The 11,679-nt window shown below is 29.7% G+C and overlaps 1 protein-coding gene across 1 annotated transcript; it reads right to left on the bottom strand.

Annotated features, from left to right (window-relative positions):
* Positions 1-9,980: 9,980 nt before the first annotated feature.
* On the bottom strand, positions 9,981-10,929 carry LOC143579855 (basic helix-loop-helix protein 80-like). The gene is made up of 4 exons (XM_077063035.1): positions 10,603-10,929; positions 10,337-10,423; positions 10,193-10,261; positions 9,981-10,070 (listed from the first exon to the last, which is right to left on the bottom strand). The coding sequence occupies exons 1-4, from the start codon at positions 10,651-10,653 to the stop codon at positions 9,981-9,983; spliced, it is 297 nt and encodes a 98-aa protein (XP_076919150.1). The 5' UTR covers positions 10,654-10,929.
* Between the last annotated feature and the right edge of the window lie 750 nt (positions 10,930-11,679).

Below are 11,679 nucleotides of genomic sequence, written 5' to 3'. Positions count from 1 at the left end.
TTCCACCCTTTAATTGAACTAATTGTTTTAGGTCCCTACATTCTCCCGAATCTACATGAGGACAATGAGTATGCTATTTAATATTTCTAGTGGGACGTGTTCAACTGCGATCCTGACAAATAAATTTTGAATCAAGGCATGCGAAAGAGGATTTTTAAGTAAGTTTTGTTTTCCTTATTTTATCAAGTAGCTTTATGTTTGTAACTGAGATTAAGTGTGAATCAGTGATCAAACGGTCTAATATAAGTATGCAGTTACTAAAAATATGTCACCGTTTCTAATAATCTTTAAGATAAATCTTATATTAGAGATAACTTAAAGTGAATAAGCCATATATGAAAAAATGGGTAAATTTGGTTTATCCTTTGCCTCTAACGGGCCAAATGCTTGACAATTTTGCAAAATTGGTTAAATTGGAAACGGGTCCAACTGGTCAGACGGGTCGATAGTCCAAAATGCAGTTAACCATTTTATAGTAAAAGTCAAATTATCTTTGAAATATACATTATATAATCAAGGAGAAGGTTCATGTAAATTTTAATATTAACATGAGAATGTATGAAATAATACTAGTTTATAATAAAGTGAGAACGTAAGAAACAATACCAACTATAATACCAATCTACATAAACAATGATTTGTAATAACAAAAAAAACCTAAAAAATACAAAAAAAGAATCAAAATGAAGACCAAAATAATAACAACAAATCCCAGCACCAGAAAAAAAAATCTAATAATAACAACAAAAAATAAATCAGCAAATACATATAACGTCTCATAATCGAAAATTAGCAATTACGAACAAAAAATAATAGCAAACATCTATAAAAATAAACTTAATAATAGCAACAAATTGATTCTAACTATTTTTATGTTAAGAATAAAATGTATTTGATATTATTTTATATAACCAAATACATTGTTTTATGTTTTAAAAAAGAAAAAAAGAAAAGAAACCAACCCATCAATGCATTAAAAAATCGAAATATACATTGTAATTATACTTACTACATTCTATCTCACTCATTGAGTTTTTTTAAGCTAACCCATTACAGGAAAAGTCAACATTTGACTTTTCACGATGCAGTCCGTTACTTTTTACTTCAAAATTAAGTATAAATTATTTATGTAAATAAACCAAATATCATCCTGAACTGTGCATGTGATAGTCTATCCAAAGAAGATAATAAAGTGGTCCATTTGAACACTTGTCCTGTTAGGTAATACACTTTGTATCCAGGATATGGGTGTTGGTGTTGCAACATTTAAACCTCTGAATGTTATGATTATAACAGTCAATATTACCACTGAATACCGACACAGAAATAGGGAATGGAGCTTCTTCAATGCCCCCACCTCACCCAAACAATTTTTGTTTCTTTATCTGTTTTAAACCGTTTGATGTAACGAATAACGGTTTTATTAGTTATGTGCATGCATCCTTACGCAGCACGTTCTGAAGAATAGAAGACGATAGAAGCATGGGTAGCTTAGGTGGTGACGTCGATGTATCGCTCACCATGATGATCATACCTGAGTTTGTTTATTTTGTGGCGTAGTTTACTTGATCACAAGCCTTTTTTGTTCCTTTAGTTTATTTTATTTTGCGAATGTGAAGGGTTGTGGTGTATATTGTTTATGTTTCGGGTAAGCCTCGACATAGGGATATGGTTTATTGGTTTGGTTATGTTTGAAATCCATGTAAAGTTTCAACATCTGGGTGGGAATAAACTTATTTTGGTTATTTTATCATATCCTTAGTTGGTTTGCTTATTTGGTTTGGTTATGTTAAATTTAAATTTAATTATGTAAAATTACGTAAAATTTTAGTAAATATTTAAAATTGAGGTTCAAGTTATTCTACAAATGCTAACAAAAATGAAAAGTGTGAGAAGTCATAAATAATTAACATGTGTCAAGTGGGAACCAAAAGAAAAAATGTATAAAATTAATTGTACATATTTTCTCTCTTCACATGCAAGTCACATGCTAATACCTCCATCATTTTAGAACATCTATAACTTTTTCGTATGATATTTAAAAAAAAATCATCATAATAACAAGCGTTTATTATATTTAATATGAGTTATTTTGTTATATAAATTTAAAACAAAAATTACGTTATTGCGTCTTTTCGCTCATCATTGTGTCTTTTCGTTGATCATTGTGTCTTTTTTCCTCATTGTGTTTTTTTCGTCATTGTGTCTTTCAACTCATCATTATTTTTTTTTAAATACTAATAACACCATTGTATAATAATAATATGTAAAAATAATGATAAATTAACAACAAATTATCTAATACATAAAACACAATGATGAATACATGTTACACAATAACTTAAAAACGTAAAACACAATGGTGAATATGTATAACACAATCACCTAAAACGTATGACACAATGTTGAATACATATAACACAATGACTTGAAACGTAAAACACAATGAAAACAACATATTACACAATGACTTAAACATAATATACAATGGACGTAATATTATTTTTCTCAAATTAAGTGAATGTCATATGTCAATCCGAATTAAAGATTATGAATGTATTACATAATGACTAAAACAAAACAAAAAAAACACAATGACGTAATATTTGTTTTAATTTTTGTCTCTAATATGAGTACCAATTGAAAAATACAATGATCAAAATCTATAATACAATGCATATGCAAACTCAATTAAAAGACACAATGAAAAACAAAAAACACAATTAAAAAAACCCATTAATTTTTTTTTATTTTTATATAATAATGTGATACTCATAGTAAAGATAAAAAAAACGTTTGTTATTGTGGTGAATTTTTTTTTATAAAAAAATGTTGTATGAAAAAGTTATTGACGTTTTAAAATGATGGGAGGATTGACATGTGTCTTACATATGGGGAGAGAAAGCTAACAAATGTGGGTTATTACCTTCATGCGTGCCATTCCCATCAATTTTTATTTATTAAATTAATCTCAATTATTTAAATCTAAGATAAATGAATTAGATTACTTCTCATCCTTCTCATTTTTATTGTCCTTTATATTTTAACTTTATCTTAAAATTGATTATTTAAACTTTTTTTGGATAAGTTTTATTAAACTTTTAAATAAATTCTAGGATTTAAGGTTTTTTTTTAACTTTTCTTAAGTAATATCTTTCAAAAGTGTTGACTTCTAAACCTTAAGTACATAGGTTGAGTTAAAAAGATTAAAATAGTAAGTATATATATTTGAATGGTTGTGATTAGTGTAAGATAACAAAAATTGATGGAACAACATAAATGAAATATAATAAATTTTTTTGATTTTCTTTCTTCACATGCAAAAAACATGTCAATTTCGTAATCATTTAAAGCGTTCATAATTTTTTCATATGACAATATTTTTTTTAAATGGTTTTTTAATCTTTAATATGAATACCATATTGGTGTATAATTTTTTTTTAAAAAATAATGGGTTTTAATACATCGTGTTATTAGTTAATCATTGTGTTTTTCAATTGGGTTTTAATACATCGTGTTATTAGTTAATCACTGTGTTTTTCAATTGGGTTTTATATGCATTATTTTATAGGTTGTGATTATTGTGTTTTTCAATTTACTCATAATAAAGAGAAAAATAAAACCAAGAAACTACGTCATTGTGTTATCCTATAAAGGGTCATCATTTTGTCTTTTGCTCGTTAATATGACTGTCTACTAATCACTGTGTTTTAGTCATTGTTTATTATTTAACTGAGAAAAAGAGTATGACGTTAATTGTGTATTATGTTCTGGTCAATATGTAATATGTATTTACCATTGTATTTTACATTTCAAGTCATTGTGTAGTATGTATTCGTCATTATGTTTTACGTTTCATGTTATTGTGTTTTATATTTTAGATAAATTTGTTAACTTTATCATTATATTACATATTATGATTGCATGACGGTGTTATTTTTGCAATTACAATTTTTTGATTCATCATTTTTGAGAAAAAAAAAACTCAATGATAAGCATAAAGACACAATGAAAGACATAAAGACACTGTGACGGAATTATTTTTCTTTATTTTTTTATTAAGCCAAGTCATACTCATATTAAAGATTAAAAAATTTTGTTATTATGATAAACTTTTGTTTAATTGTAATATGAAAAAGTTATAGACGTTTTTAAATGATTGAAGAATTAACAGTCTTGCATGTGGAGATAATAAAATATTAGTTACTCCCTTTATGCCCTTCCCACTTTCCCATTTTGGTATATACTTGACACATGACAATTAATTATAACTTCTTACAATTCTAATTTTTGTGACCCTTTATAGGATAACTCAACTCTTTTATTTGATAATTTATTTGTTTTAAAGGAATTTCGGTAAGGTTATATATGAGTCGCTAGAACATTTCAACACTCCTTGAATACTCGTGAAATTTAAGAGAATTTAAAAAAACTGAATTTCACGTAATAACTCTTAACACGTCACCATAATCCCGTGAGCGCCCCTCTGCGGGCACAAGACCTGTCATTCGCGGAGGAGACAAGCAGCACACCACGGCTAATCCACATGCCAATCACAGTACAAGATTCATTTAAGAGATAACTGGTACAAGGAGGATCACAAATGCACGATGGGCCAATCAGCGGATGCATCATTGTACATCCATGTGACAACCATCCTTACCCACCATTTATCACGTACAATCAGAAGCCTCATACATGCTTCCCACAAGAATAGAAGGCTCCACTGATAGTGACAGCTGAATCTGTTTTAATTTCTATACCTCTCCGGCTATAAATACAATGCTTGGACCAACGGTTTAAGGATCCTTATTCTCTCACTCTTACAACTATTCTCTAAATGCTCATACTGCAAAACAATTTGGCCTTCAATAGTAATTTGGGCATCATCCTTAATGTTTGCACAATTGAAGTTATAGTAAAGGTACTACTCGATTTTAAAGTAACTTATCCATAAGATTTTACACACCAAGGTTTCTTGCCACTCCTCTAGCCCATTCATACTCGTTTTACTCTTAGCAACTAGCATAATATCATTTGCGTAGAGCATGCACCAGAGGATTGACGTATGATTCGAATTTGACAACTAACCTATTAATCTTGCAATAAGAAACGTGTTTGGTTTGTCAAGACGGATCAAGCAATCTTTTCAAACAAACTAACACAAGATATTGGAGGCAACACGAACTCTTTTTATATAATAAAACGAACTTAAGAAAGGAAACAAACAAAACTAATAACCTATACTCTTATTTTATAACTAATACTAGACCTCCTCTCCAACCTAAATATTCTTCTAAAATAAACATATCAAAATAAAGACTCATACTAAAAATTAGATAGTTCTAAACATTCAAATTAATCTAAATTAATCTCACTTTGGCCCTTCAACTTTCAACTTAAACGTGTTCTAGAATTAACTTTCAACATATTTAGCATGATTCCTTGGTGAAGGCCCTCCTCTTCGTGGAAGAAGTTCCTATATTCCCACCGGTGGACGAAAGCAAGTTTTGGCTATATCCCTTATATGCATAAAAATATTACATAGCATATTGGTTTAAAACAAAAATATGAGGATTCATAAAATTGTTACTTTCAGAGCTAAGTTATTGTTAAATCTCTCATCTTGCATCATGTTTGGTATTTACTTAATTACTTATGTATTAAAAGTAATATTTGTGACATTCGTCAATTTCGGGTTATCTTGCATTTGTTTTTATGTTGTAAACCGACCCGATTTATATCCCGAACATTTCAAATATATAAAATATTGGATTTTATGTTACCGAATCATTCCCGCTTGTTCAATTTGAAAAATTCTTTTACGGATTCGAAAACGCCTTTAAAAGGCTCAAATTACATCGAAAACGAACTTCAAAGACCAAAGTTGCCAAAAAATTAATCCCATAAATATTTTTACCAACTATAATTTTCATATTTCTTTTAAGTATTTTTAATTTTATTTTAATCAATGGTTTTACTTTAATTCAAAAGCAACCAATGGACATTTTTGCATGGGATTCTATTTGTGGAGCCTTGTCACCATTTCAAGCTTTTCTCTACACTCTTGGCCTATAAATACAAGTGTATTTCACTCATTTGAATCTTGCTCATTCACTTCTTTTCTCTCCCAAAAAAAGATCATATCTCCATCTCTTCAAGGCCTTGCTCGTTAGACCCCGTCCTTCCGTTTTCCCGTCTTTTACCGATCAAGTTTATACTTGAAAGGTGCGTACTTTCATACCCCGTTTTCCATCTTTCGTTTTGTGAGTCTTAAACCACAAACTTTATTGTATACTTTACTTAAATAAATGCTCGATTTTGTGTTCTATGCGTACATGCGTGTATGCTTATGTGTTTACTGCTTTTGGTTGGTTGATCTATAAGTCCTAGGCTATTTGGCATCCCCTTATAGCAAAGTGTCGTTAATGTATTCTTATTAACGATAACTATAAATCCTAGTCTATTTGGCAACCCCTTATAGCAAGGTATCGTTAATGTATTCTTATTATCGATAACTATTAAATATTCGGCATCCCCTTATAGCAAGGTGTCGCTAATGTATTCTTATTAGCGATTTCACTATCTAAATTGTTGCTATTATTTATCGTTTGGTATACAAGTTGTAGAATTTCTTATTATATACATATTGTTCAAAAACTATGAAATTGCTCACCAACCTTTGTGTTGATAAACTTTATTTTATGCAATATTACAGTTTGACTTTGGTTGACTCGAGAACTTGACGAAAAACGTTATCAAAACTATTAGAATATTTAGCAAAACGAACAATATATATATTTGTTTACTTGTATTCAATTTGTTTTGTATGAACAAGCTATATTGTGATTGTTTATTGATTTATGAAATAAATGAGTTGATTAAATATTGTCACTTTAATAGTGTCTTGTGTTTTGGGCAATCCGTTGCACCACGGCATGTTTCGCCACCTTTGGTAGGGGTGTGACAATATTACATACATATGATTATGTGTTAGGTATATGATGTACTATGGCAAAGTATTTCATAATTATAATATATGCTAAAAAGACAACACTACTTACTAAGATGTTTTATGTTCGCATATGCTTGAGTATAGTATGTGCTTAAAGGACTATCTCATCTGATAATCCCAAAGGAGTAATTTATGCGCGATATAACATTCTTTTAAGGGGGTGTTTGGCCTAGCTTTTTTAATTAAGTTTATAGCTTTTTTAGCTTTTTTTACATAATAAGCTTAACTTGGTGTTTGGCTTAGCTTTTTAAGCTTATGTTTATTAGCTTATATAAGCTTATTTGAAGAAGCTTATATGAAGATGGTTTTTTAGCTTATTTGATAGAAACTTATTTGTTTAAGAGTGTAAATTACTCATTTGTCCTCAAATGGTAGTGGATTAGTAATTATTACTTTAACAAATTAAAGAATGTTGGATTTAATTAACAACTTATTAAGACACATAATTAACTTGTAGAATATAAGCTAATCCAAACACTTAAAAAGAGCTTATCAAATAATAAAAAAAAAGAAGCTATAAGCTAATTTTATATACAAGAATAAGCTTAAAAATAAAAGCTAGCCCAAACACCCCCTAATTACAAGTGATGAATGAACTATGTGTGTATTAAAATCCACATAGGATCGAATATAAGTCTTCACTTGATTGTATTCTTGATTTACTATACCTCATGAATATTACATGAAAATCAAGATAATCATCAAATTTGAAATAAATGCATACTTTGTCACTTCTTCACAAACAAAGTTAGAGAATCTCCTCCAACAAGGCACTTTTATGGAGTGTTTTGAGTGTTTGTCCTCAATGCTCAACTTTTTTAAAGAGATGTAGTTCTTTAAACACTCCCCGTAAATTAACAAACATCATAGAAACTAGAGAAGTTATTTATGAATCATATTGTCAAGGCTGGCCATAAGGTATGGCAGGGTGGTCGATGGTCACAGGCCCGATACCCGCTAGGCATGAATTTTTTTTATAAATTAAATGTATATTTATTAAAACAATATGTATATTCAGTGTTTAAACCCAATTACATAACCATTAGCTTGGTCTAGTGGCAAATATGTATTACTCCTAACTAAAAGGATATGGGTTCAAGTCTTATTTAAGACATGTTTAATCCTATTTTTATACAAAAGTTTTTTACACAACCAAAATTATAACCAAGTAAGCTCATATAAATATTAAATTGTTTAAATCCATCAAAAACTTCTTCGACCTAAGGCCCAAAAAAAGTTCCGCCTACTGCCCAATTTTTTTATGTTCTCAGAGCCAGCCTGCATATTGTAATATCTCTACTACTATATTAAAGAGAAATTGTAAGACTACCCGTAGTTGGCGAAATGGGGCGAATTGGGGCTACAACACTGCTCCCCCCCCCCGGGCGATTTTGGGGGCGAAATGTGTGTGTGTGTGGGAGGGGGGGGGGGTTACAAATTTTTGTTGGGCGATAATGTGTTTGTGTGCAGTACTGTTATATATATATATATATATATATATTAAATAGTATTATTATTATTATATATGTTTGTGTGTAGTATATATATATATTAGCCTACAACACCATTACACCCTAAAAACAAATTTATATCGTTTACTGACTGGCCGTCACGTGTCGCAATTCGCTTAATTTATAGCCTCTCTACTACACATATTTTAAGTGTGATATGTTTGATTAGTGTAGACAGAGTGATGTAAGATAGAGGACACGATGACACCTGTAGTCCGGGTCCGGGTGCCTTTGTACCGGCCTAAAAAGCGTAATAATAACATTAAAAATGTTATGTTTGTTTGAAATTATGTTAATTAAACTTCTTTTTTATTTGTATTTACTTTGTATTAGTTTTTAGTTATTTGAATTAATTGCTTAAGAACGGCTTAGGGAAGAAAGATGCATATTGCGTCCCTTTAAAAATGGTTAGGGAAGCAATAAGAAAAGGCTAATGTGACGTTAGTTTGATGAAGATGGAAAAATGAACTTCACGTCTTCACCACAGTTAGAGAGGAAATTGAAGGCTAAAAAATTAATATTTATAATAGTGTATAGATTTTGATTAGATATATTAGTGGTGGTGATCCTTATCAAAACTATTAATAGATAAGGTGTTATTTCTTAGCTCGATCTATTATTATAGCTAGCTTGATTATCAGGGGAGAAGATTGTACAATAAGTGATTATTTTTAGGTATAAAACAAAGAAGAAACTTTTCATTGATATGACGAGTTAATATTGACATGCATATGATTCCTAGTGCTATAAAATTGAATTCAAACTCATTTTGTCATACTTAAATTACTTTTCTAGTATTTCGAGTGCTGAAAGATTTCAAACTCATTTTGTCATATATGTCGGTATCTCCTTCGTAGCAAATGTATAGCAAATATTGGGATAATAAAAACAACAATACATATTTTTCAAACTCTTTTGTTTATCACATTAATTTCGCTTTAATTTATTTCAAAATATAATATATAGGAAACGCCAATACAAATAAATTTATGAGAGAATATTACATGTGTAAACACCATACACATATATACATACATATATATATACGTCGACATGATCGTATTCCATTAAGCTAGTCATCTTTTTCTTCATCTTCAATTAATTTGGTCAACACTGCATGCATTTTATAAGGCATAATTAATTCACGCGTTTATATATAAGTTTTTATGTGTGTATGTTAGGACTTAGGAGTTATGCATATGTGTAACATGTTACATACATACATGTTTACACATGCAGACATGCATTCATATAGAAGTAGATATTTATTAAGAAATTAATAGTTAGATCTTTAGATTGAAGCAATAATATAATGTAAGTAAAACCATAAGTATAATATTTTTTAATTGTTAATCAAATATCTGGGAGTTTGTACGAGAAGCTAATAAAATGATATTATGTAAAATCATAATATTTTGATTACGTAATGATTACCTGGGAGTTTGTACGAGAAGCTAATAAAATGATTTGCCATTGATGACAGCAAAAAGATCGTCAAGTTCTTGTCTTTGTTCTTCCAAATCCCATAATGTTTCTCCACTATTCTGGAATATAATTTTATTTTATTAAACATATATAATTCACATGTTTTATATAAAAAAACATATAAACATTTTCTTATTTTCTTATCAATTTTTATTATTCATAGATCACAACATATTCATACCTGGGAAATCATGCATGGCATCTGGTGTTCTTGAAATGAGAGCAGCTGTTGCTGTATGTTGGTCATATTCTGCATATATATTTAAGGAGTTTAAATAATTTGTGATATTACTAATTGTTAATTAATTAAGTCGTATTGATATACCTGATCATGAGGGTTATGCATGCATCCCTCATATTCTGCTCCATAATCATACATGGGACTAATAGAAGCAAGCTTCAAAGACAGGATCTGAAAATGTGATTGATTTAATATTTAGTTCAATAATTTTATACCCATGATCTAGTGGTCTGGTGGAATGGTGCTCGGACCCACAAAAGTGACGTGGATTCGAGGTTATGATGTGGTACTTGCGTGTTAAAATTGTTGTTCAAGAAAAAAATAAAAACTAGAAATTATTTATAACTAACCTGAATTTCATTTTGTAGGGAATGGACATAGTTAATTACTTCCTCCAACATAAGAGCCTTTCCTGTTATCTGCTTTTGAATAAATTTTTAGTATTTGTTTTCAAATTAATAAGGTAAGTAAACATAAAAATAAAACAATCAGTTAATTCACTTGCCTTATCACACCCAGGAACAATGGATTGCAGAGCCTTCATTTTCTCACTTATCTTCTCTCTTCTCACCTATATTAATTAATGCAGCGTATATATATATTAATTCAATCATTTAATATTTTGTTTTATTCGTTTGACTAGACATAGAAATTAAATTAAACAAATGGTAAATACATATGGGCCAGTTGAATATAAATGGAAAAGGCAGAAACTATGAAAAAATTATATATGAAATACAAATGGAGTTATTAAGAGTGCTATAATTTTATTAGTGCATGCTTTTTCTTGAAAACTTTGGTAGTGTTGTGTTGTTTTATGTAAAACTTAATTATTATGCGTTGTCTCGCTTTTTATGATACACTTTTGTATAACTGTTTAGCGTTGTAGTGTAGCATATATATATGTCGTTCTTTAATGTACCCTACAACCCTGAAATACAATTAAGACAAAAGGTAAGGCGGAAAAAGTGAAAAAAGAAATCCGAGTTTAATTATAGGGATGAAGAATACCCTTTCAGCAAGACTGTGGCTATCCGTGGCTTCACCTCTCCTTGCTCTAACATGAATGTACCCAATTTGCTTCTCTGCTTTAGAATCTATCATTTTCTTCTTATTTTCTTGATCATCATTGCTTTTCTTTTGCCTCCTCCGCCTTTTGCAAATGGTTTTTGCCTTAATCTATGAATTACAAAAGCAACCAAAATGATTAGAGGTACATATATATGTCAAGTATATCTAACCCTGGGATGACAAATTAATTCATATGGTGGATAAATTAAGTTTGGTGATTACATTAGTTTGAGCACAAGGCATCCTCATTTTAGATTGGTGATCATGAACAACGGCCATTGACATTGAAGAATCCAAGATTTGTGAACCAATGGAAGCCTGATTTGCATAACCACTCTTTACTTCAATTGAGCTAG

Source organism: Bidens hawaiensis, unplaced genomic scaffold, assembly GCF_021521415.1.
Source record: "Bidens hawaiensis isolate Kalapana, Puna unplaced genomic scaffold, B.hawaiensis_p1.1 tig00029994_1, whole genome shotgun sequence".
Classification (NCBI taxonomy): Eukaryota; Viridiplantae; Streptophyta; class Magnoliopsida; order Asterales; family Asteraceae; genus Bidens; species Bidens hawaiensis.
This window is presented reverse-complemented; position numbering and strand designations above follow the sequence as displayed.

What these genes read in the sequence shown, in the direction of transcription:
- LOC143579855 (XM_077063035.1), bottom strand. Translation starts at nt 10,653, where the DNA reads ATGTTGGAGGAAGTAATTAACTATGTCCATTCCCTACAAAATGAAATT. An exon ending in CCCTACAAAATGAAATTCAG is followed by an intron (nt 10,424 to 10,602) that starts GTTAGTTATAAA and finishes TCACATTTTCAG; the next exon opens with ATCCTGTCTTTGAAGCTTGC. An exon ending in TGCCATGCATGATTTCCCAG is followed by an intron (nt 10,071 to 10,192) that starts GTATGAATATGT and finishes ATTATATTCCAG; the next exon opens with AATAGTGGAGAAACATTATG.